Genomic DNA, 26,052 nt, shown 5'->3' with positions numbered 1-26,052 from the left:
GAAAAAGGAGGGGAAAAAAAAAAAACAAAAACAGGGACATGCTCTTTGCCTCTTGGTTTAATTTAAACCAAAAACAGAGAACACAGGCATTAACGGATTTTGTTTCTATTTTTATTTTTAGACTTTTGTTCTTCTTTTTATCTTCTCTTTTCTCACTAATGTTTTTTTTTTCTTCTCATCACCATTTTATTAACTTCAAATTGAATAGTAAAAAGAAACTTAATTACTTGTGAATAAAATAAAGAAAAGGGATTTTTTTGCAGGTAAATGATAAAAAAAAAAAGTTAGTGAAAGTAATAAATTGATCCTGTTGAGCAAGTGTAAGGAAGAAAAAGGGAAGGGTTGACACTGAAGCAGTGCATCCAACAAAAAATAATTTATTTTGCAAATTGCGAAATATGCGCGGGTCTTGGTGGCTTGAAACTCACGTTAATAATACGTTCCTTATTCTCGATCCACTCGGAGATGACATCAAATTCCTTTTCTCTTTTCTTCATTCTCCTACACTCACACACAACCAAAACCCTCATCCGTTGAGCTCTCGAGAAACTCGAGGCTAACCATCACTCATAACTCACAAGTAACAACAACACCGTATATATCGCCTTCAGTTACCTTCACCACACTTTCTTTCTCCCATTCCCAACAAAACCAAAACTTTATCTTTTTCTTATTTCTCACGCGCTCTCGTCCGTTTCAGGTACGCTGTGCAATAATTAATGATGCCCATTTGATTAGATAATCGAATTGTTGCGTGGATTAGGATTTGGAAGTGAGGAAAAGGAGAAATGAAATTCGGGTGTGCATTCAGAGAGTACCTGCAGGAAGAGCGAGAGTGGTTAGTGGACGATAAATGTGCCCACGTCGAATACATCAGATTGAAGAAAGTCTTGAAGAGTTGCCAGAAAGATACCTCTTTGGATAAGGACCAGTTATGTCACTGTCACTCTTGCCCATGTAAGTAAAACCACTTCGTATACTATTTCTGAATTGTCTCTTATGTGAAAATTGAAACTTGTTTGGCATGGTCTTAGTTGAATGATTCATTTCGTTTTTAGAAATTAGTCTTAGGTCGCGGGGGTCTTATTTTCTGCCTTTTCCAGATGCTAGGGTTCATGCTCTTGCATTCACGGGAACAAATTGGGGATTGTGGGCGAATTAATATGTTAGACTATTAGGTTAAGTAGTCAATTAAAATTAAGAGTAAGGGTTTATATTAGTGTTGAGTTTATTTAATTTTGCTGTAAGTTCATGAATTTTTTACGTAAATAAAATTATTTTAATTTTTTTTTACCAAAATAACATCTGTGCAACATTATTTACCCAACTAGAACCAATCACTGTTCATGCTCAGAATTCGGTTCCCGGGGAACCGAATTCTGAGCTTCAATATTTTTTTTTTGTGCGTTTGTGCCCAAGTGTGTGCAAGTTTTGGAAGTGGAACGGGCCGTTCCGGAAACAGAACGGCCCGTTATGCTTAAACACTTAGAGTGCTTTTTTTAAAATTGGAACGGCCGTTCTAATTTAAAAAAAAAACACTCTAAGTGTTTAAGCAGAACGGGCCGTTCTGCTTCCGGAACGGCCCGTTCTACTTCCGGCATTCACCCAAAATGGGCCACAAATGCAAAAAAAAAAAAATTAAAACAACTCAGAATTCGGTTTCCCGGGAACCGAATTCTGAGTTGTAAAAAAAAAAAAAAATATTGAAGCTCAGAATTCGGTTCCCGGAGCATGAACAGTAATTGGTTCTAGTTGGGTAAATAATGTTGCACAGATGTTACTTTTGTAATTTAAAAAAAATATATTATTTATGTAAAAAATTCGTAAGTTCATTTATGATTTGTTTTTTTGGAAAAGAAAGATATAAGGAAGCGATGTTTCTTGAAGGTCCAGGAACAAGCAAGAGGTAATGGCTTTAACATTTTGGGATGAGAATAGCTTTATAAAATCAGAGATAGTTAGAGGAGAGGGTTAATGATGGGGATCTTTGATTATAGGGTTGACTGTTACTTTCATAATAAGGTTGGTGGTTCTTTTTGTTGGGATTCATCCCAAGTCCCACATCGGTAAAATGAAGGAACATTGGCTAGTTTATAAGTGTCCACCATTCCACATAGTATGAGGCCTTTTGGGAAGGAGCCCAAAAACAAAACCGTGCGGGCTTGGGCCCAAAGCGGACAATATCATACTATGGTGGAGGAACGGGTGGACTAGCGGGCCCTAACAAGTGGTATCAGAGCCAACGGTTCGTCTGGGTTTGATGCGGGAAGACCCTCAGTGTTGTGCCTCGCGATGGAGATTCGAACTTGGTGCCTTGTGTCGAAAGTCTTCCTGATATTGTGGTGTTCAGGCGGCGTGTCCCGTAGAGTTAACGGCGGTAACAAGATGGTGACGGATTATCGCTTGAGGGGAGGAGATCACGAGACATGTGGTCCTTGGTCTGAGGGGAGGTTTGTTGGGATTCATCCCAAGTCCCACATCGGTAAAATGAAGGAACATTGGCTAGTTTATAAGTGTCCACCATTCCACATAGTATGAGGCCTTTTGGGAAGGAGCCCAAAAACAAAACCGTGCGGGCTTGGGCCCAAAGCGGACAATATCATACTATGGTGGAGGAACGGGTGGACTAGCGGGCCCTAACAAGACTTTTAATTTTCTGAGTGAAATAGTTTGTTTTGAGCTAATGTTAGCTGAGATTAGTATTATTTAGTGAATATAATTTTACTCAAGTTTTCTCTAAAGTCAGTTTGTAACGCCTGATTCACTTTATGATTTGGTTTCTGTGAATATTCTTTGCAATTGATCAGTTCAGAGCTTATGTTATCCGCAGCAATTAGATTTAAAGCATGTTGTGAGCAAAATCCTGATTAAAGATTATGAAGTGTTTTGGAATTTAACCAAAGTGTATTGCTTTATGCTGTTTAATGTTTTTGTTTTCCACTTGTAGTGTGTGATCAACAGTTCTTCTCTGAGTTGATGAAGGAAGCATCAGATGTAGTGGTATACTTTAGTTCAAGAGTTAAGCATCTCCTTCATCTTCATATTTCAACAGGACTGCAGAGATATGTATTGCGCTTGCGCCAATGCTTCAAAAATGACAGGCAAGCCCTTGCCCAAGAAGGGAGGATTCTAATTGAGTACATTGCAATGAATGCTATTGCAATGAGGAAAATACTTAAGAAATATGATAAAGTATGGACCAACCGAGACAATTGCCACATACTGTTACCCCCTTTCATTTATACTTCCTCTGATTTAGTGTTCTTGGGTTCATTCCATCCTTTTCTATTCTACTCCAGGTACACAGCTCTGTGAATGGGGAGAATTTCAAATCTAGGATGCATGCTGAACACATTGAACTTTTGCACTCACCTTGGCTAATTGAGTTGGGTGCTTTTTATCTGAATTCTAGTGGACTAGATGGTTGTGAGCTTGATGGAGTCTATGGTCACTTTTCGTGTGATATAAATATAACTAAAGCTGTAATGACATTGATTCTTCCTGATTCTATTAAGCTCGAGTATGATCTACATTGTGCAATTTGTCTGGTAAGTTCCTAATTGTATCATATGCTGCACTGGAAAAAAAGGAAAGATATTTCAATATCTCTTATAAATGCTTGGATTGTGATATGATAGGATGTTATTTTCAACCCATATGCTTTGAGTTGTGGTCATATTTTCTGCAAGTCATGTGCTTGCTCAGCTGCCTCTGTGATGCTTTTTCAAGGCATTAAAGCTGCAAGTCCTGAGTCCAAGTGTCCTATATGCAGAGAGGTATGTGTTCTGTACTCAGCATTGATATATCAATGAAGAAAATAAAATAAAATCCCTTGACACTGCCCTTGCTAAAAATTTAAATCTGGCTAAAAAAAGTATTGGTATAATAATGAGATAGAAGTCAATGATGCAATTATGCAACTCAATAGGGGTGGGTTTGGTGAAGGTTCTTTATGGACCTTATTTATCACTATCATTAATTGGTTTGCAAACTCTTAGTAATCTTCGTTTTCAGAATTATATCTCTATAAGATGAGTAGAGGCGTTATAGCCTATCTTGAATAACATTGATCCAGCAATTTCTCTTCGTTATCTTCACAAAACATTGAGTATTTCCATTTTTCCCTTGTGAACAAAACATGGCTGCCTGATGACTAAAGTATAGTGATAATGTCATTTATCTTATTCCTTGGAGCTTTAAAGCATATTCTGAAGTTTGTTTGTATTTTGAAGTTTTTAATTATAAAAAGTTGCTTTTATAAAGGACAAACACACCATTTTTTCATGCAGGTTGGGGTTTATTCTAAAGCTGTGCGTATGTTAGAACTTGATTTGCTGATGAAAAGAAGGTATTACATGGTCATGATAACATTATATTTCTTATTCTCATGTGAACCAATGGAATCACATTAATCTTAAAGATTTTGCAGGTGCAAAGATTACTGGAAAGAGAGGCTAGCTGGTGAACGTGCTGATATGTTGAAGCAATCCAAGGAATTCTGGAATTTACAGTCCACATATGCAATTGGGTTGCTGTAGGCTTTTATACTTTGGCCATCGAGACACCCGAGTATTACATCATTCTGAGTTCGTCCTTTGGCTTCACTGAGCTGCTGTAGGTGAGGTAGGATTTAAATAGTTCTTTAGACCTTAGCACGAAGAGGGAAATAATAAATAAAAACGACAACTTTGGACAGTGGCATCCTCAGTCGTCTCGTCACTTCTCGAAAATTTAAGGCAGAGTCGGTGATACTGATAGTCTAATTCATAGCCTTTTTTATTTTTATTTTTTATAAAATTTATGTCGAAGGAAGTTATCGAATAATTGTCATTCTAATTATATTTAAACTTGAAGTTTTATGTGAACACTTAGACAAATAATTGGATATCAAATTACGACTTAGGAATGAAATTGAACCTGGGAACTTTAATCAGATGGGATATTCATACAATAATTTATATAATTTTTTTTGTGTGTTTATTTCTTTTTATTATATCATTTATTACATCTTTTAACACTTTTTTTTTTCTATTATACAATTTGTTCTACGAATAGCATTTCTCAGCTTTAATTATGACATTTAAAAGTCCTTTAAAGTTGAAATTAGAATTCAAAGACAAAATTTATGTAAGTATAATACAACTAAAATTTAATCGCACTTTTTTTAATCTCTAAAATATAATTCCTAACTTTATATTTTTATTGGGTAATTGCAATCCATGTTTTTGCTGCTCTGTCACTGTCATACTCTTGTTCGTCATTGTTGTTGTCTATCACTGTCCCATTGAAGATTGAGAAAGAAGCCCATCTTATTCCAAAAAGCATCTAGAAAGAACTTTGGAGTATCCTTATCATCCAAATGAAATAGGAATATGTTTGTTACAATATTAATTGTAGATAACCCGTCCCTTGGGAATCATGGTTTTCACAACATTCCTGATCAGAGGCTTGACACAGAATATTTTCCCAACCAGTGTGTGACTGAGTGGTGTTATTTTGTATGTTCATCCTCTTCTAATTGATAATGCTTCCATCTAAGTCGGGTTCAGCCTCTTCCTTCCCGTGCTTACCTACACTAGAGTGTTGCATTTTACTAGCCACATCAGCCAACGAAACAAAGACTGTTTGGTTGTGTGGGATTGATTATAAAGTGGATCATTTGTGAGCAACAAAGACTTGCTTCTCCATGAATCTGATATTTCGAAAATGAAAATCTGAAGTAACGTGGACTATCAAACACGGAATTTTTTACGGATATAGAATTTTTTAAAAATTTATTTTACCAAAAAGGCATATGTTCAACTTTATTTATACATCTAGCACCATTCACTGTTCATACTCAGAATTCGGTTCCTGGGGAACCGAATTCTGAGCTTCAAAATTTTTTTTTTGTGCTGAGAATTCGGTTCCTAGGAAATCGAATTCTGAGTAGTTTTAATTTTTTTTTTTGTGGCCCAATTTGCGCGAATCTTGGAAGTGGAACGGCTTGTTTCGGAAGTAGAACGGCCCGTTCTACTTGTACGACTGTTATTTTTGAAATTGGAACGGCCCGTTCCGGGAGCAGAACGGCCTGTTCTTCGGCCGTTCCAATTTAAAAAATAACAGTCTACGTGTGCAAGTAGAACGGGTCGTTCTGCTTTCGGAACGGGCCGTTTTGCTTTCGGAACGGGCCGTTCTGCTTTCAGAACGGGTCGTTCCACTTTCAAGGTTCGTGCAAACTGTCCACAAACCAAAAAAAAATAATTTAAAACTACTCAGAATTCAGTTCTCCGGGAACCGAATTCTGAATGTGAACAGTGAATGGTGCTAGAAGTATAAATAAAGTTGAACATATGCCTTTTTAGTAATTTTTTTTTTAAAAAATTCTATATCAGTAAAAATTTCTAATATTGTCTTCGTTGATGGGAAAAAAAGTTGTCTTCAACAGGGCAATGTACCATATAAATATAGCAAGAGCCCCTCTGCCTAATCGAGAAACGCTCAAAATCAAATCACCTTCCTACTCCATACTTTATATTAAGAGGAAAATATAATATTGATCTCACATTTATGATTGATGTATTGAATACTTTTTTTGCACCATGTATAAAATGCTAAAAAAATTAGGTAGAAATGATATAATTAAAATATAATAATAAATAATATCTTTAACTTTTTAAAGGCAATATTTTTTAAATTTATTTTAAAGAATATTTTTTTATTGAACCTAAAACAATCTTTTTCAAAAGTTTTCCATTCACATAGATAATATAAATAGTAATAGAATTAAGCGAAGTGGAGGGGTATATGTTATCTACTATCTATATATAACTGATCTACTATCTATATATAAATGGTTTAGTCAGGAAAAAGACATTTTTAGTCTTTTAAAATTGTTGCCATATGTTATTTCGGTCATTTGGTTTGAGAAACTTTTTGACATTATTTTCGAGAAAAAAAAAATTTCTGACCGACAAGATGTTTTCAAAATTTTGAAACATTTCATTTTTTGTGGCATTTATAACTGAAAATATATTTTCTAATTAAAAAAACTTTGTTTTGACATTTCATAGTTTTTTAATTTCTCCCATCTCTTTTTTTTATATATAGTTTTTTTAAACTTTAAAATTAAAAAATCACATACTCTGCATATTAAAATACCATTCTATTTTTAAACTTCTCTTTATTAGCACCATGTATATTTCTTCTACCTCTTTTGTTTTGCTTTGATTTCTTTTATTGGTTTTAAAAAAATGACATTAATTTAATATTTTCATTATATATATAATTATTTTTTAACAAGAAATGTCATTTTAGATTATACCAAAATTTATTTTAAAGTTATAATTTGTGTTAATCACATGTTTAATATATTTTATTAGAATCTGTAAGAGAAAGTAATTTTAATTTCTAAATTTTTAATTAAGTAAATTTAATTTTTTCGTGTCGTAATTATACAATTTTATTCTCTCTAATTAAAAATCTAATAATTTTGTAGATACAAAGCTAACAAATCGCATGGTTGATATTTTTTATTTTTTAAAAAAACTATTGATATTTCTAATTAACTTTATTATAATATGTTTATCTTATCAATAAATATACTACTAATATTATCAATATTAATTTACCAATAATATTATATTACTACTACTAATATATATAAAATTTACTTATTTAATAATAAAAAATTATATCATTTAATACATTAATAAAAATTAACATGTATATATATATAACTGAAATAGGTCAATAATTATATAATTATATAATTTTTAATATATATATATATATATTAATTTTAAATAGGATAAAGTAGAATTGTACAATTAAAAATTTAAAGAACTAAAATTATTTGATTAAAATTTGTAATATTAAAATTATACATTTTCAATACTTAATAAATTAAAATTTATTTAATTAAAATTTTAAAAATTAAAATCACATAATCAATACTAGTAAACTCAAAAGCATAATTAATTTTAAAAATTATCAAAAGTCTTATGTAAACTATGAGATAAAAGTGACTAATAAAAATAGAAAAATCAAAAGATAATTAATAAAACATATTCCCCTTATAATTAGGTATAAATATAAATACAAATGCTCCTTAAAAAAATTATTGATATATATTGGGACTTGCGGGTGCAGAAGGCACGAATCTAGAGAAAAAAATGGTTTAACACATGCAAGAACAATGTTATCATAAAATAGTTTAAGATGATTTTTTTTATTATAATATAATTTATAAAATGCGAATGAAATATAATATAAAGTTGTAATTTTAATAAAAATTAAAGTTTTATTGAAAACTACAACAACTCACTCATCGATGTAATTTTTAATAAAAAAAATTACATATTGATTTGTTAATTTGTTTTTCAAGATTAACTATTAGCAGGACCAAAGAAACAGGTCAAACATGATACGGGTATTTCATCAAAAACGAAAAGAAAAAAAATGATACGTGTATAACAATAAAATAATATTACCTAAAATGAATAATTAGCAATTTTGCTATATTAAATTGCAAAAAAAATATTATAAACCATATTTAAAGTTGCGAAATAATTTCTTTCACTGTATATCATACGAGAATTTTCGAACCTTTATGAGACGGAATAATTGAAAGAGTATAATATATTTTTAATCCTTTTAAATTTTCTTAAGTTTGATTTTAGTTTTTTTAGATTTTTTTGTTTTATTTTAGTTTCTCTAATTTAAAATTTATCACTTTTAATTAACAAAATAGTTTAAATAATATTTTATAAATGTTTTTAAGTACTATTTAAAGTATTTAAAGACTAAAAATAATGTATTTTCAAATTTAAGAGACTAAAATAGGATGAATTTTAAAAAAAACTAAAAACAAATTTCAATAATTTTAGAAGAACAATTTTTTTTATCATAATTAAAATTACTGTATATAATTATTAAAAAAAATCGATTGAGAAAGATAATTTTTTAACATGTTTTAGAAAGTTTAATAATTTTTTATTATTATATTAAGACGTGACAATATTATATAAAAAACAGGGTCTTACCGTTATATATATATATATATATATATATATATATATATATATTACTTTTTATAATTAATTATTATTTAAATATCAACAATGACATAAGAATAGATTGCCATTTACTTATTTCTTTTAAAAAAGGTAAAGAACGAATTTTTTGAGATACTTCAATTGCATTATAAATTTATAAGAAATAGTTTATTACATTTAGAGTTAATTTATCTACCAGATTTTAAATATTATAAATCCTTAATTAATCCTAAATATATTTTTAATAGTTATATAATTTTAATGAATTTTTTTTATTTCAACACAATTTATCTTATAATTACGTAACATATAAATACGTGGGAGATATAGAACAAATTTTTATATGATGAGAAGACGAGGACCTACTACTTACTCTTTTGGACCTCACTTTATTTCTAATAGATATTTATTTAATTATATATTTATAATTTATGTCAAATTTTTATCTGCAAATATTTACATGCACGGTTTTTTTGTCATCTCCAAAAAAAATGGAATAAAACAAACTATTTAATATAAACCTTTCTTCTTAAATATATGCACTATTTTTCCAAGCAAATTCATACTATTATTCTTATCTCCGTAAATATTAATTACTCCAACTGAATTATAAATAAATTTAATCAATTTATATTTTATTTTTATTTATTATCAAAGAGTATCTTTCACAAAACATATAGATTATTTTCTAGGGGTTTTAAAAAAATTGAGTTTTTGAAATGATATTGAAAAATAACACATACTTCTTTATTTTCTAAGTCCACGTCAACATCAAGTATGGTATTAAAATGAGTATAACTATTTTATCAAAAGTTTTTTTTTTTAGATAGATACTAAAACTGACTATTGGAAACCTAAAATCTCCAATAACATATAAATCAATCCTTATTTGATGCAGAAATTTTAGTTTTAAACAAAATATAAAAGAAACTTTTGAATAAGATTTGAAAAGTTTACAAACTAGATTTTTTTTTAATATTCATTCTTTTACATGTAAATTCACATTTATGTGTTATTCATACTTAATATACAAGTTAACTACATTATGACAATCTTTTATTATTATTATTAACATGATGTATTATTTTAATCTTCTTTATTAGATACTAGAGGGGTTGTGTCATTTCGTGCCTTTAATAATTATACATAGATAAAATATTAAAAAATTATGTGTAGTTATTTGAAAAAAATATATAATATTTTTTTTATGTTTAAGGAATATAATGATTTATTAAAAAGTAGAGACCAAAAATAGTTATATATCCAAGTATTCCTTTTATATATTAGTATAGATTAACATAATAATGATATTAAATTTTTTTGAGTAATTAACATAACTAATACTTAAAAGATACACATATATGTAGGGAAAATTTCACTTAATAACTCATAATTTTCAATAAATTTCAATGATTTATCTGTTAAATTAAAAATTATAGATATAGTATATTACAAAATTTAAAAATTATTTAATATTTCATTATATAAATTTTAATTAATATATATCTATAAACATGTAATTTAATTTGAATTTATTTAACAAAATACTAAATGATTTTAAAGTTTTGCAGAAATATATTTTTTTAGAATTTAAATATTTAATTAATTTATTATAAAATTTTAATTTCATGAACATATATATTTTAAACATAAACATGTGAGAGAATATATTGTAAAAGATAAAACTGTTCGTTGGTTTGGGTGTAGGAGCAGAGAATAGAGATCCGACAGTGTAGCGAAAAGGTAAAGGATTATTTCCAAGTGCTAACTGTTTGGTTTCGTTCCGAATTCAATTCTTCACTGTTTCTGTTCGTCAACCAACCAGCATCAGCATGTCAAAATTCTCTTCGTGGTTCTCTCGCTTGCGTTCTTCGTCTAAGCACTTCTACGGTTACCGCACCGCTCCCACCGTTTTCAACGGCCACCGAACCACCACCTCTCTGCTTCCTCTCGCTCTCGCTATTTCCGCTGGATCACTCGCTCTTCAACCACACTTCAACCCTTCCTTCTGCGACAACGATAGGTCCTCTTTTTTCAAATGCTTTATGCCTCAACTTCAATTAATCTTTATGTGATGATAATCTAACTTGTTCTAGAGCTAGGCCTAGGCTCGTCTTTTGTTGCGAAGATACCTAGTGGAGAGTGCAATCAACAACGTGTATGAGCGTATAGAGTTATAGTTATAGATTTTCTTTCAACTAGTATAGGAACTTGTATGCATGCATAACCTCATTCTTCTCCTACCTTCATATGAAGGTATAGTTTTCACTGGTTTTGAAGAGTTATTATTAGTTGTGATTAACAGGAAGCTTAATGTTTCACTTGAACTACGAGTCTGCTTGAATAGTCTCGATGAGTCAAGTAGTTGTTTGATGACTTTCTTGTAATGGATGTTAGAGGTGTGACTGTTGGGGGCAAAGGTAGCACTCAACTAGTTGTTAAGGGATCCAAGAAAGAAATTCCGCCGGAGCTTCTTCAGGAGTTGAGAATTGTCTGTCAGGTACAATACAAACTCTTGGCTTATATGAATATCTCGTGAATTTGAATTGAAGAAAGAAAGAATTGGCTTGGATTGGTTCTAATTTGTTTATTAATTATATTTGGAAGTTTCTTTTAGTTTCTCAGCTCTTTTTCTTGTCAAGCAGATTAGCTATGTATGTGTTTTTGGAAGGCAGGCTAGTCTTATTCAGTGGTTGGTTTTTAGTGTTCATGAATACTTCGAGTATGATATGAATGAAGTCAGACTAAATGAGCAGTTGTGTTGGGCCTTCATCCCTGATTATCAGCCTTAATTGTTATATTACTTGATTCCTACAGGATGACATATCGCTTGATTACGATGAGAGATATAACCATGGAAAACCACAAAACAGTTTTCACAAGGCTGTCAATATCCCAGATGTGATTGTTTATCCGAGGTGAGGCATGCTCTGAACTCAAGCTTTGCCTGAAATATCTGTTTACTTCCTCATTCATCTGATCATGGTTCTTACAATGCTGCAATGATTTAGAAAAATCTGATGTATGTGGTTGATTTCTTTGTTAAATTAAATTTCTACATAACATTGGTCAAGATGTAAATTTGCAGATTGTAAATTGAATCATTTTCATCACGTATCTGAATCTTGCAGATCTATATATTCATATTTCCATATGTTAAGTGCTTTCACTCCTGCATGCTTTTGTGTCTTATATCTCATTTTACCAAGAAGAGATTCCATGACATCTGTTTTGTGCATAGGAATTTCCCAACTCTTAGTCATTCTGGGTCAGACATGTCTATGCCAGTGAGATATATGATGTCTTATGTGAGTGATGTGTCATACAATAGATTTAAAAATGTGTATAACTTGTCCATCATTTTTTTCTATACAATGTATCAAAAAGAAATTTCATTTTGTTTTGTATAGTATTAGCATCTCAATTGGACGTGAATAAGTTTGTGAGAGTAGGAGAGATTTTTAAAATATTGTAATACGTTCTTGTTGGTAGAAGCTAAAACATCCACATGTATTTTTTTCTTGCATTGTACTCTTATTTGCAGATCTGAAGAGGAAGTCTCCAAGATTGTCAAATTATGTAACGATCATAAGGTTTGAGCTCTTCTAACTCACCAAACATTGTTTAGCATGTTCAAGCTGATTGCCTTACCCTCTTAACATTTTATTATAAAGCCATTTGGCATAGACCAAATCCTTATTATATCACTTTTGGTCATGCATTTTTCATCAAATAATCTGCATTGATTTTGCTCAACTAAAAGAAATCCTATATTTCTTCTGTTACTTTCATACTTGAATTGTTTTACATTTGCAGTCTATACCACTTTTCATCCTTAACAAAAATGCTTCAGTCTGCTTTCTTTGTCCAATTCTCAACCGAGACTTTCTTCCTTCATGAAATACATTTTTTTCTTCCTTTCGCTGCCTATTGAATTATCAATTTTTCCTCTTTATCTTTGTTGTAACCATATATCTATATTTTTTTGTTATAGCCCAGCAATCTTTCTAAAGCATAATGGGTCTCATAGGAACTGATTTAGCGGATCACAAATTTCAAAAGTATAATTCCGATTTTTTAGTCATTAACTTCTGTCGGGTCTATTTCTAATTTAGCTGTAGCTGACCTTTTAGTACCAACTTGCACAGTGATTGTACTGCATTCAGCATTTCTTTCGGTTAAATTCTATTAAATAATTCACCCCCACCCCCCTTGAAATAAATAAATAATAATAATAATATTGTTTCTTCTATCAGACATTTTATTTGAGCTTGTATTATAAAGACCAAAAATCCACGTGCCCTTCCCAATCAATTTTAATTTTGAATCAAGCTGTTATTTGGCATGTTATTAGAGTGCCTTTTTTGTGGAGAGTTTAATCCTTATGACTCCTATTCTTATACATAGTTTTGGCTTAAAATGGTCTGCTTATGCTTTGTATTACCAGTGTTATGTTTTTTTATGTGTTGCTGTTTACTGGTTTTCACTTGACAGATTTAGCATTTGTTGAAGTTGTCTTTGAAACTCTATTATTTTCCTAAAGAACCTTCTTTTCTTTAAAGTTTCAACAGATTATAAAAGGTAAAAGAAAGTTATGATTTTCATTTTTCCTCCTTTAACTCCCTTCTTGAATTGTTTGACACTGCAACTTTCTGTCAGAAATTTACTTGTGTTAAAAATGTGAATGCTAAATGTGTGTTGATAAATTATATCCTAATTATACTATTGTGGTCTATTGAGTAATTCACAGTCTGTTTTTACAGTATAATCCATCAAATTCAAACCTGCTTTAATTATTCATATGGTTGGAAATTGTGTGTCTTACATCCATTTGAATTTTTTAAAAAGCCATAACTTGTCTTCAATTTCATGGGAACATATTGTTAATAATAGATAATGATTGTATTCTTGAGAAACTGTTAGCTGCAGTTAACTTTTTATTTTTTTTTATTATTATTTTTTTTTGGTAACAGGTTCCTATTGTACCATATGGCGGAGCTACATCAATTGAGGGTCACACCTTATCCCCTCATGGAGGAGTTTGCATTGACATGTCATCAATGAAAGTATGTACATGTTCTATTATGATATTGGTACATCTGCATGTAATTGTTTCAAGCAGGACCATTACAATTTTGAAATATTTATTTGATTATGTAAAGTGTATTTGGCCCCATGTCTACTCAAGAGTTGCTGAACACACTTGTCTTTAATATGTTAGAGAATAAATCAGGCATGGTAGACTAGTTGAAAGTTTAAGATTATTGGATAAGGAGTGTTGAATCCATACTTGTCCTTTTTTTATTCTCATTATAAGCTGTTTATGGAGGAAATCTTATTCTTCCTTTTTGATCGCAGCCTTCACATAAAATTTTACCCCTCTTGTGAAAAAATAAGATGTCTTTTGGCTGAATTGAGCATGTTTCTGATGCTAAACTATAAGCACCTACCCCTACCACAGTCCTTAAGGGAAGAAGATATAAAAATGAAACACAAAGATGATGAGTTCTTTATGGGAAGTGCATTATCACCCCTGCCTGTGGTGTTGTCTTCAGTCTAATCAGGGAGCTATTTTACACAAGCATGCATTTAGTTCCAACAAGTATTATTTTTCTCTGAAATAAATTTTAGGGCTTGTATTGAATTGCTCTGTGGGATGTATTTAATTTGGTTGTCTTAAGACAGTGTTGAGAACTTGCAGACTTGATATGACTTCTCTCTTACTAAATGTCTTCTCCTTGCTATGTCACAATATTTGTCAGAGATGCAATATAAAATTTTGCGTTTTGGTGCATGACATTCTATGAAGTGCTGATACTTTAATTTGCTTCATGTGTTGTGTCTATATCCTTATCTGATACTCCTGGATACATATTGGTGAAGTATCCATGCCATGCCTTTAAAAAATTATGAAAATTCAATATAGCTACATGAGACATAGATATGTTTATAATTTAGTAAAATAGAAGCATTGTCACTTGATGAACAAAAAATGGAAATTGTCCTCTTTATGAATGATTTTTTTTGTTTTTAAGTAATGTCCAAGAAGTATGTTCTTAATTGGAATTTCCAAAATTGCAATTATATATTTATTATGTTGTATAAAAATTATACATATCTAGATACCTATTTTACCATGTATCATATCCTATATTTTTAGAATAATTGTATCACTATATTAGATATGTATTGTATTTGATACACATTGTTTCTATACATCATAGATGATAATCTTCATTGTTACTTGTTATCAAATGTTTTTTAATGCCACCAAGCATGTAGATCAATTGACATGGGTTTGTTACATCATAATTAGTGATCTCGAGTACGAGTCCTTGATATGCAATTGCATTAAAGATGTATTTGGATAAGCTTCTCTAAAAGTACTTCTAAGAGAGAAAAATAAAAATAAAAATCAAAATAAACTTCTCCATTAGCTCAAACTAGCCTATGCATGAGTTAAAAATAAGATTTTGGAGAAGTTAGTAGGAGAGAACTTTTAAAATAGCTTATGCATAAGCTAATTTTAGCTTATGAAGGAACTTATTTCATTTTTTCTTCCTATTTTGCTCTACTAGAAGTGCTTATAGAGAAATTTACCCAATTTATTGAATTTTTAGTATTGAAAATTGTGTTAAGAGTCAGCAACTGTAAATTTATTGATGATTAATGCAGTATCATTAGATTAATCTTGTCTATATGTGCATGTACCATTATGTAGATAGTATGTTTGCTCAGATGTATTTAAACATGTAGAAAACAGATCATGTGTCCCCGTAGGTACAGATTGGACACAAAAAGGTGAACTTCAACTGTTATGCTTACATCATATACTGGTATAATCTATAGAGAGTGAAAGCATTACATGTGGATGACATGGATGTTGTTGTTGAGCCTGGCATTGGGTGGATGGAGCTTAATGAGTATTTGGAACCTTACGGCTTATTTTTTCCACTTGATCCAGGTAAGTTGGATACTTGGATATGACCTGGGAATATCTCTGATAGTTGAAAGACAAACGAGGCCTATAAATCCAGAATAAAATGCTGATTTTAAGTTCAAATTTGTACTTGTTATGAGCAGGTCCTGGTGCTAGCATTGGAGGCATGTGTGCTACACGCTGCTCCGGTTCATTAGCTGTGAGGTAGTCACTTTTCTGTTATATGTATATTTTTGTTTGTTGCTGGTAAACACTGATACATGCTAATTTAAATGTTTCATCTTGCTGGGTGCCAAACTGTTTGCTTATAGGGTCATGTATTTGGTTTGAAGATATTTTGCATGAGGCTTATTACTAAAGATTACTTAACTTGATGTTGATGTAATTTCATCTCCCAAAATGCCCAGCTTTTCCATCCTACTGACCATAATGGTTCCCCTTAACAATTTGTAGGTATGGAACTATGCGTGATAATGTCGTCAGTCTCAAGGTTTGTTAATTCCAATTTTCAGTCTCTAATACATTGAAGTGCTACTGTATTTACAGTCCTATTTGTATTCCAGGTGGTTCTTGCCAATGGAGATATTGTGAAGACTGCATCACGTGCTAGGAAGAGTGCTGCAGGGTTTGTTATAGACCTTTCCCTTTATCTAATAATTAATTTCACTTATAATTTTTCCCCTTCTGTGAGCTTGTCAAAGGTCAAGCTAATATAGTTAAACTACAAAGGGAAAGATATTTGGAAATTCTATCCACAATAAAATAAAATCATAAAATATGAGGCAGTTCTATATTTCATTTATCCTGCTTGGATATAATGTTTGACATTTTAATCATCCCTCTATCTTTTAGTATGGCCTGTTTAGTATTTGAAGCTCTTAATTTTGGGTATTTCATCCCCAATTCTTATGCTTCATCCACTCTCCTTTGCTGGATGAACATAAAATCAATATAATTTGTCTTTGATCTACTCAATTGAAATCCTTTTGGCCTCAAAAGCATTTCCCTGCAACTTCAACTTTAGCACCCAAGTCACTTCATCTTGAATATGCCTAGTAAGTTTGTGTTAGACATCAGGAACCACAGGAGATAAATAGAGGGTTAAAAGTGTATTATAGGAAGAGGGGTACAAATAGGAATTAAACCTATTTGATCCTTTGACCTATTAGTTAGGTTTTCGGTAACAATTAGTTAGTTTCAGCTTTCTTTAAATAGGTCCTCTGTTTAGGGTGAGGAGGAGAATACATTGAAGTTTTTAGTTACCAACTGGACAGATTCCAGTGTGAAAGGAGTAGTCTCCTTTGTGTAATCATTTTTTTCTCCTAAAGATTCAATAAACTCGGACGAAGAATGCCTTTTTCCTTTCTGTCATCTCTGAGAACCTAACAGTTTGTTTGTGAGGAATGAGAAAATCTATACAAGGTTTAATGTCAAACCATGATATAAACCTATCTGCATTAAAAATTCTTTGCTTATACCTCATGATGTCCAAACCTTTGTTACCGCTTCAAAAAAGATACCCTTGGTTACATGAATGCATTATGCATGCTACACAACTCCCTTGCATTACATTCCAAAATACTTGAAAGAAACCCTATAGGGACTGTGTAATGACAGACTACTGATTTTTTCTTTAACTTATATATTCTAGGTATGATTTGACCCGCTTGATGATTGGAAGTGAAGGGACACTTGGTGTTATAACAGAAGTAACACTGAAGCTTCAGAAACTTCCCCAGTATTCAGTGGTACATTGATTAAATTTATCCTTTTCTCAAGTTTGTTTGATCCGTTGAACATTGTTATTGTGCTCAACATATTAAATTTATATGTTGCATTATTCTTTTATTTAATTTTATTAAAAATCATTTGATTTTTTTTGTTGGTTCTGCTCCATGACATATGTCAATGCAAGCTCTATCATCCAATTCTAAATTTGGATAGCAAGGTTGCTCGTTTCTAGTTTCTATTCTGGAATGCTTTTATGTTATAAACAGCAGTGCATCATAAGCTATGCAGCTTCCAATATTTAGATGTCACTTTTTTCGTTTTCTTCACTATAGGGTCATCTTAAAATTGTTCTATTCCTTTACTACTGCCCTATGTTTCTTCCTCCTGTCAATTTTAATGTCATCTCATCATTACATGGCCAATCCAAGCTCGGAAGAATGCAGTATATCCATTCTTCCAAATATCTAAAGTTGTATAAAACTATTTATTTAGATGTTTAATTTATTTATATCGCTATTCTGCTGTATTAAGTATTTAAGTTTCTATGAGTTGCTTTTCCATATCAATTTGATTTTGTGGGAAACCTTAGCAGCTGATCCACTCACAATGTTAGATAAATTTCCATTTTCTCACTTAATATCTTCTGGTACTTGCCTGTATTTCATGAAATTTGGGAATTGGCAAGTAGAGGTATAAAAGAATAAAGTCAGTTTGTTTTAACAATCTTGTTATATGGTCTCAAGTAAAAAATTTATTCTGAACTACAGTTCTTTACCTTCACTGTCAGTGTGTTTTTATTTAGATGGTGCATGGGGGAATGTTTTATTTTCTAGATAACTTATTACATGTTTTATTCTGCAAGAATATGTTTGGAGTTGTTACTATAGGTGTATAATTTGACTTATTTGGAATCATCTGGATTACCTTTCTAATCGAAGTGTGCAGGTTGCAATGTGCAATTTCCCTTCTGTGAAGGATGCGGCAAATGTTGCTATTGCCACCATGATGTCTGGTATACAGGTAGGACTCTGGTTCATAATTTAAAAATCAATATCTTTCTCTATCCAATTATGAGTTTCTTTTTATGTGGGTTAGGTGTCAAGGGTAGAGCTACTAGATGAAGTCCAAGTGAAAGCTATCAATATGGCTAATGGGAAGAATTTGCCTGAATGTCCAACTTTAATGTTTGAATTCGTAGGAACAGGTTGGTCCTTCCATATTCTGTTCTACAGGTGTAACTTTTTAATAGTTAGATAGCATAATATATATTAGCTGGATATGTTAGAATACCACAGATCAAGTTCATAATCTGCTTGGAAGCTTTGGAAATGTTAAGATCCAATTGCAACTTGCAAAGTATGGGATACAGACATGGGATTTATATGGCCTTTGATTCTTCCACCATAATGGCTTTTGTTGTGAAATTCTCCCAAGATTTCTATCAAGTCAAAAGTTGCAAATATGGAAGGTTTAGTGTAAAATGTGCACACATAGAAAGAAGGAAAGAAAGCAAATCTTATAGCATGATTTAATTTACTAGTTATGGCATAGTATGAAAGAGTGAAGATCAAAAGTTGTCTATGAAATATGCTACATATAGTATTCACAACAGTAATAAATAATGCAGGGTCCTTTTTAATGAGTGTTATATATACTTTCATTTCGTAAGTGTTATACCTAACTTAGCAATATATTCTTCACTTTTCAGAGGCATATGCACGTGAACAAACACAAATTGTTCGGAAACTTGTTTCTGAGCACAATGGCTCTGATTTTGTATTCGCAGAAGAACCAGAAGAAAAAAAAGAACTTTGGAAGGTAAAAGTTTATTTCTTTATTATGGTCAACATTGCCCCCTCATCTTCAAAGTGAAGTTTCTGTATGCATGTGTTTGAAGTTACATTTACACTGTTACTAACCTGATCATAGTATATACTGACTTTTTCATTGAGACGTGCTGTAAATGACCTTTAGTTAGTCAGTATTACTATTTACTTCTACATTTAAGCCAATATCCTCTTCATGTGAAGGTAAGGAAAGAGGCACTCTGGGCTTGCTTTGCAATGGAACCTAATATGGAGGCAATGATTACAGTGAGTTAATTATGAAATATTATATATTTTAATTTAATTTCTACATTGTTGAGTTCATGTTTAGTTTATAGAAAACAACTAAAGAATTTTATCTAACCCCTCAATAAAAAAATATTTTGATCTGATTAAATTGAAGATATCAATGTCAAACCAAGTCAATGGGGATCTAAGAGTGCACGTGCTTGTTGTGGATGGGGAAACAAAATGAAAAGAGTGATTTTTTCTTTCTTGAAACATTTTTTTATAAGCATTAGCTGTGCTGCCTTCCCTCTGAAAGCATCTTCATGTTAGCCCCTAAGATCAAAAGAATAGAAGGCCTGTGCGAAGACTTAAAAGAGAAGCATTTGAACTTTGAAGTGATGCTTTTTGTTTCTTCTCATATTTAAATACATTCAGATTTGCTGATTTTTTTTTTTCAAATGGAAGAGTTCCAAATTTTCTTGACTTCCAATTGCTTTTTTTTTTTTTTTGGGTGGGGATGGGGTGGGGGGGTATTTTATCTGCTGTAGGATGTATGTGTTCCTTTATCTCAACTTGCCAATTTGATTTCAAAATCTAAAAAGGAGCTGGATGCATCACCACTAATTTGGTAAGTCTGATCAGGGTTATTTGATTCCTGGATACTGAAGTTAGATTCAATTGTGTCATAATTCATGTTACTTGATGATGATGAATGATCAAACAAACTGATGATCAATACACGTATGTATTTTTCCTTGCCAGCACAGTAATTGCGCATGCTGGTGATGGTAATTTCCACACGGTTATTCTATTTGATCCTGCCCAAGAAGAACAGCGGCAGGAGGCGGAGAGACTCAACAAATTTATGGTTTATGCTGCCTTGTCATTAGAAGGTATTAACAATAACGTGTTGACAGTTTCTGTTGCCTGTTAGTGTGGTATTTCGAGTGCCTTTTAGCAATCGGTATTTTTCTTCTCAAAAGCCATAATGCAAGTATAGCAGTTGCAGTATTGAAATTGGTTTGTGTTGCTTCCAAACAGGAACCTGTACTGGTGAACATGGTGTTGGCACCGGAAAAATGAAGGTACTGCACTAGTGTCTGTGTTTCTTTAAAGCTTTACACATAATATTAGTTACTCATTCAAATTTCCCAACGCTGCATAATCTAACAAATCTTAAAATCTATATCTGGTGTCTATTAGGCTATTAGCTTTAGAAAACAAACTTCCACAGTAAGCTTGCTGTACAGTGGCAACAGAATGCCTTACACTATTAGAGATAAACAAGAAATAGGTCGATTCTGTGTTACATATCGGTTATTATTGAGAATCGTAGTTAACATGCAAAGATCGGCAAGAGACAGATAATGTTTTGATGCTTCATGGTTGTTTTAGATGGTATTTTATTTTCAAATGTGTTATTCCTTATTTTATAATTATGATTTCAGCTCTAAAGTACTAAAATTCTCATCCCTTGTTGCTTTATCCAGTATCTTGAAGAAGAACTCGGAGTGGAAGCATTGAGGACAATGAAAAAAATAAAAACAGTCCTAGATCCCAACAATATCATGAATCCAGGAAAACTCATCCCTCCCCATATTTGTTTCTAGTAGTAACGTGACTCCAAGAAGTATGTTTATAGTATAGAAAACCATGGATAAACATGGTCTTCTCAATTTTACAAAATCAACGTATTGCTGTTTGATGTTTCTAACATCAGGCAATATCTGTAGTATACATTTTCTCCATGTAATTTCTTCATTGAATGCTTCAGGCCATTTTTAAATTAAGTTTCATAATGTGTTAGAGAGTAATATGGAAAATATTACTCTTCTTTTGTCTTTTATTATCTGTAGTATACATTTTCTCCATGTAATTTCTTCATTGAATGCTTCAGGCCATTTTTAAATTAAGTTTCATAATGTGTTAGAGAGTAATATGGAAAATATTACTCTTCTTTTGTCTTTTATCATTCTGTTATTTCATTAGAATATTCTAGTTGTCACCTGTCCTATTTTGTTATGATTTGTTATTTTGTAATCATCTCTCGACAGCTGTACCAGCAGGAGGTGCTACTATAAAAGGCCCCTTTGTATTTCTTTACAAGCAAGTCAAATGAAATGAAAACATACCCTTCTCATTTAACCTTTTCTCTGATCCTCTCTAACATGGTATCCAGAGCCAACAGCTTTACAGCAAAACCCTAATTCTTTTCTTTTCCTTCTATGGCAATTGTTAATCCCCACCCTTCCGCACCCCAATATTTTTCAACCGCCATCGCTTAGAAACTTGATGATTCAAATTATCTTCACTGGCGACAACAAATCGAACCTGTTCTCAAATCGCATAAGCTTTAACGGTTCGTCGTTAATCCTTTGATTCCCTCCCGCTATCTAAATGATGATGATTGTGCCATTGACAAGGTCAATCCTGAGTACGAAGCTTGGGAAGTTCAGGATCAGATGTTGTTGACCTGGCTTCAATCAACTTTGTCAAAATCAATTCTCTCTCGTGTCATTGGCTCCGTTCACTCCTATCAAGTCTGGGAAAAGATTCATGAATATTTTCACACGCAAACGAAGGCATGCGCCCGTCAACTCCGTACTGATCTTCGTACTACTTCTCTTGATGGTAAAACAATGCGCGAGTTCTTGTCTCAGATCAAGAACATTGCTGACGAACTTGCTGGCGTAGGACATCCTTTTCCTCTTGACGAATATGTTGATGCGATTTTAGAAGGTTTACCACAAGATTATGCCCCGGTGGTTTCTGTTATTGAAAGTAAGTTTGCTACTCCTCCAATTGCTGAGGTTGAAGCTCTTCTTCTTGCGCATGAATCTCGCAACAACAGATTTTGCAAACAATCCTTCTCTCCTTCTATTAATTACACTCATGGGTATGCTCGAGGCAGTGTAAATCATGGTGGTGGCAATAGTGGTCGTCGTGGAGGTAGTTCTGGTAGAGGTCGTGGAGGACGTTTTGCAAACTTTCAATGTCAGATTTGCTTAAAATATAGTCATACCGCCAATATTTGCTTTTATAGAGCTGATGCAAATTATCAACCTCATGACTCTTTGGTTCTATATGATCCTTCGACTCTGCAACCTGTGCAGTTCAATCCCTCTCCATCCATCACCAAAACCTCTAATACTTGGGTGAATCCCACCTCCAAGCAACCCAGTCAAGACACTAATGTCAACTCGGTCACTCCCAGTGCTATGCTAGCTAATACTCCTTCTCAGGGTGCTGTCAACTCTACTTGGATCCCTGATTCCGGTGCTTCCTTCCATGTCACTGGTGAGCCTCAGAATGTACATCAGCTTGGTCACTTTGATGGCCCAGACCAAATTTTCATTGGAAATGGTCAAGGTTTGCATATTAATGGTTCTGGTTTCTCCTCCTTCTTGTCTCTTATTAAATCCAATTTTTGCTTTAAATTGAACGATCTTCTTCATGTTCCCTCCGTCACAAAAAATTTGTTAAGTGTTAGTAAATTTGCCAAAGACAATTCAGTGTACTTTGAGTTTCACTCTCATTGTTGTTTTGTGAAATCTCAGGTGACCAATGAAATCTTACTTCAAGGAGTAGTTGGTTCTGATGGACTTTATTCCTTCTCAAATTTAGAGCTTCAAGGCCCCTCTGTGTTGGTGTCCTCTTCAATGGCATCATCTGTTGATCTTGCTGTGTCTGCTTGTCCCAATGCAGTTTCTAATTCCACTAATGCAAATAAATTTTCTGATGTATCTCTGACTCCTAGTTCTCACTAGGGATGGCAACGGGGCGGGGCGGGTACGGGTTTTATGATACCCGTCCCCGTCCCCGCAAGTCAAACCCAAACCCGTCCCCGTCCCCGTACCCGTCGGGTATGGGATTTTCATCCCCATCCCCTCCCCGTCGGGTATCGGGTATACCCGTACCCGTACCCGTTAATTTTTTATTTATTTATTTTTTTTAAAAAATGATATTTTTAAATTATTTTTTTATTATATTATAATTATAATTAAATTATTTATCTATCTCATACTATAATAAATAATCACACATAAAAAAATATTAATTTTTTAGTACATACCCGTACCCCGTACCCGTACCCGATTTAATATATCGGGTTTTACCCGTACCCGTACCCGTACCCGGTTAAACCGGGTATTCCCTGTCAAAATTAGGACGGGTTCGGGTATTACCCGCGGGTACGGGTATAGTTGCCATCCCTAGTTCTCACACTTCGTGGCATACTAGGCTTAGTCACCCCAATTCTCATGTTCTTAAACTTGTTCTTAATCATTGTAATATTGCTCCATCTAATAGAAATGTTTCTGAGTTTTGTTCTTCGTGTTGTGTAGGGAAGTCTCATAGACTTCCTTCTCTTGTTTTTGAATCTGTTTACTCTGCTCCCTTAGATTTAATTTTTACTGATTTATGGGGACCATCTTATGTTGTCTCACATTCTGGTTATGTTTACTATGTTTCCTTCATTGATGCTTTCTCTAAATTTACATGGATCTATCCTTTGAAATCAAAATCTGACACTTTATCTGTCTTTCAACAATTTAAAGCTATGGTTGAACTTCAGTTAAATACCAAAATCAAAAGCATCCAATCTGACTGGGGAGGGGAATACAGATCCTTTACTGCCTTTCTTGCAACTCATGGTATCACTCATAGATTAATTTGCCCTCACACACATCATCAAAATGGTGTAGTGGAAAGGAAACATAGACACATTGTTGACATTGGCATTACCCTACTTCATCATGCTTCCTTACCTCTTACTTTTTGGGATTATGCTTTTTCAACTGCAGTTTACCTAATTAATAGGTTGCCCACTGCCTCATTGAATTTTGACATTCCTTTCACTGTTTTGTTTAAACAAACACCAGATTACAAATTTTTAAAGACCTTTGGATGTGCCTGCTTCCCTTTCTTAAGACCTTATACTACTCATAAACTTGATTTCAGATCCCAGGAATGTGTGTTTCTAGGGTATTCAAATTCTCACAAGGGCTATAAGTGTCTGTCTGCTTCAGGAAAAATTTACATTTCAAAGGATGTGATTTTTAATGAAACAAGGTTTCCTTACCTTGATCTTTTCCAGCACACTTCCACTCCAGTACCCTCCCCTTCTCAATACTTCACTCTCAATCCAGATCTGTCTCCTCCATGTTCTCATACTACTGCATCCTCTCTACCTTTTATTCCTGTTTCAGAGACTAGTAATCATAGTGGTCAAGATAATATTTTATCTGTGTCACCCACTGTGTCACAGTCCAATTCCACTCCTTCATCCCCTGTGTCTTCTACTCCCACCAATACTGTTTCCAGAACTATTAATAATCATTCTATGCAAACCAGGTCCAAGTCTGGGATTTATAAATCGAAGATGCCTCCTTCTTTATTTTTGGCTCATAGTGAACCGAAAAATGTCAAACAGGCTCTAAGTGATCCAGATTGGTTTTCTGCCATGAAGCAAGAATACTCTGCTCTTTTGCAAAATCATACATGGGATTTAGTTCCCTTACCCTCTAACAGACAGGCTGTTGGGTGTAAATGGGTATTTCTGGTCAAAGAAAATGCAGATGGGTCTATCAACAAGTTTAAAGCTCGTTTGGTAGCAAAGGGGTTTCATCAAGTTCATGGTTTTGATTTTCATGAGACATTTTCTCCTGTTATTAAACCTATCACCATTCGCATTATCATTACTCTTGCTCTTACTTATAATTGGCATTTATTTCAATTGGATGTGAATAATGCTTTTCTTAATGGCATCTTGGAAGAAACAGTTTACATGGTGCAGCCCCCTGGATTTGAAGTTGAAGATAAGTCTCTTGTTTGTAAGCTCAACAAGGCTCTCTATGGTGTTAAACAGGCTCCCAGGCAGTGGTTTGACAGACTTAAGTTCACTCTTCTTCAATTTGGTTTTCAGGCTAGTAAATGTGATCCTTCTTTGTTCATGTACAAGCATCAAGATCAGATTATCTTTCTTCTAGTCTACGTGGATGATATTATCATTACTGGCAGCTCTTCTCAATTTATTCAGCAGATTACTGATCAACTTAATTCCACATTTTCATTAAAACAGCTGGGCCAATTAGACTATTTCTTGGGCATTGAGAGCAAACATTTACCTGACAAGTCCCTTCTCATGACTCAAAGCAAGTACATTCGAGATCTTTTACATAAAACCTCAATGGCTGAAGCTCATCCAATTTCTTCTCCTATGCTCTCTGGCTGCAAATTATCCAAGTCAGGTGCTGATTTATTTCACGATCCAACACTTTATAGGTCCGTAGTT

At 32.8% G+C, this 26,052-nt stretch overlaps 2 protein-coding genes across 10 annotated transcripts; both read left to right on the top strand.

Moving 5' to 3' along the window:
* The first annotated feature begins 271 nt into the window (after positions 1-271).
* Positions 272-4,998, top strand: LOC109796913 (SPX (SYG1/Pho81/XPR1) domain-containing protein / zinc finger (C3HC4-type RING finger) protein-like protein). 5 transcript variants are annotated; one of them, XM_020356767.3, is made up of 7 exons: positions 272-700; positions 764-957; positions 2,948-3,192; positions 3,300-3,548; positions 3,639-3,776; positions 4,290-4,348; positions 4,421-4,998. In XM_020356767.3, the coding sequence occupies exons 2-7, from the start codon at positions 789-791 to the stop codon at positions 4,536-4,538; spliced, it is 978 nt and encodes a 325-aa protein (XP_020212356.1). In that variant the 5' UTR covers positions 272-700; positions 764-788; the 3' UTR covers positions 4,539-4,998. The 5 variants fall into 5 exon arrangements, with proteins under 5 accessions (XP_020212356.1, XP_020212359.1, XP_020212357.1 ...); XM_020356770.3 differs by having other exon boundaries at positions 275-580; positions 701-957; XM_020356768.3 differs by having other exon boundaries at positions 275-594; positions 701-957.
* A 5,678-nt stretch (positions 4,999-10,676) lies between these two features.
* On the top strand, positions 10,677-21,606 carry LOC109798092 (FAD-linked oxidases family protein). Of its 5 annotated transcripts, XM_083077688.1 has the most exons (20): positions 10,677-10,778; positions 10,861-11,058; positions 11,433-11,535; positions 11,853-11,953; positions 12,580-12,628; positions 14,009-14,101; positions 15,885-15,999; positions 16,119-16,179; positions 16,429-16,465; positions 16,539-16,600; positions 17,627-17,723; positions 18,652-18,726; positions 18,802-18,910; positions 19,415-19,524; positions 19,737-19,799; positions 20,309-20,388; positions 20,523-20,653; positions 20,802-20,845; positions 20,964-21,158; positions 21,251-21,606. In XM_083077688.1, the coding sequence occupies exons 2-19, from the start codon at positions 10,868-10,870 to the stop codon at positions 21,126-21,128; spliced, it is 1,686 nt and encodes a 561-aa protein (XP_082933814.1). In that variant the 5' UTR covers positions 10,677-10,778; positions 10,861-10,867; the 3' UTR covers positions 21,129-21,158; positions 21,251-21,606. The 5 variants fall into 5 exon arrangements, 3 of the variants coding, with proteins under 3 accessions (XP_082933814.1, XP_082933813.1, XP_020213890.1); XM_083077687.1 differs by having other exon boundaries at positions 10,719-11,058; XM_020358301.3 differs by lacking the exon at positions 20,964-21,158 and having other exon boundaries at positions 10,721-11,058.
* Positions 21,607-26,052: the final 4,446 nt, after the last annotated feature.

The sequence above is a fragment of the Cajanus cajan genome, chromosome 6 (assembly GCF_000230855.2).
Source record: "Cajanus cajan strain Asha chromosome 6, NIPB_CcT2T_4, whole genome shotgun sequence".
Classification (NCBI taxonomy): domain Eukaryota; kingdom Viridiplantae; phylum Streptophyta; class Magnoliopsida; order Fabales; family Fabaceae; genus Cajanus; species Cajanus cajan.
This window is presented reverse-complemented; position numbering and strand designations above follow the sequence as displayed.

What these genes read in the sequence shown, in the direction of transcription:
- LOC109798092 (XM_083077688.1), top strand. Translation starts at nt 10,868, where the DNA reads ATGTCAAAATTCTCTTCGTGGTTCTCTCGCTTGCGTTCTTCGTCTAAG. An exon ending in GATGTGATTGTTTATCCGAG is followed by an intron (nt 11,954 to 12,579) that starts GTGAGGCATGCT and finishes TCTTATTTGCAG; the next exon opens with ATCTGAAGAGGAAGTCTCCA. An exon ending in TGCTGCCTTGTCATTAGAAG is followed by an intron (nt 20,654 to 20,801) that starts GTATTAACAATA and finishes GCTTCCAAACAG; the next exon opens with GAACCTGTACTGGTGAACAT.
- LOC109796913 (XM_020356767.3), top strand. Translation starts at nt 789, where the DNA reads ATGAAATTCGGGTGTGCATTCAGAGAGTACCTGCAGGAAGAGCGAGAG. An exon ending in TACTTAAGAAATATGATAAA is followed by an intron (nt 3,193 to 3,299) that starts GTATGGACCAAC and finishes ATTCTACTCCAG; the next exon opens with GTACACAGCTCTGTGAATGG. An exon ending in TACATTGTGCAATTTGTCTG is followed by an intron (nt 3,549 to 3,638) that starts GTAAGTTCCTAA and finishes GTGATATGATAG; the next exon opens with GATGTTATTTTCAACCCATA.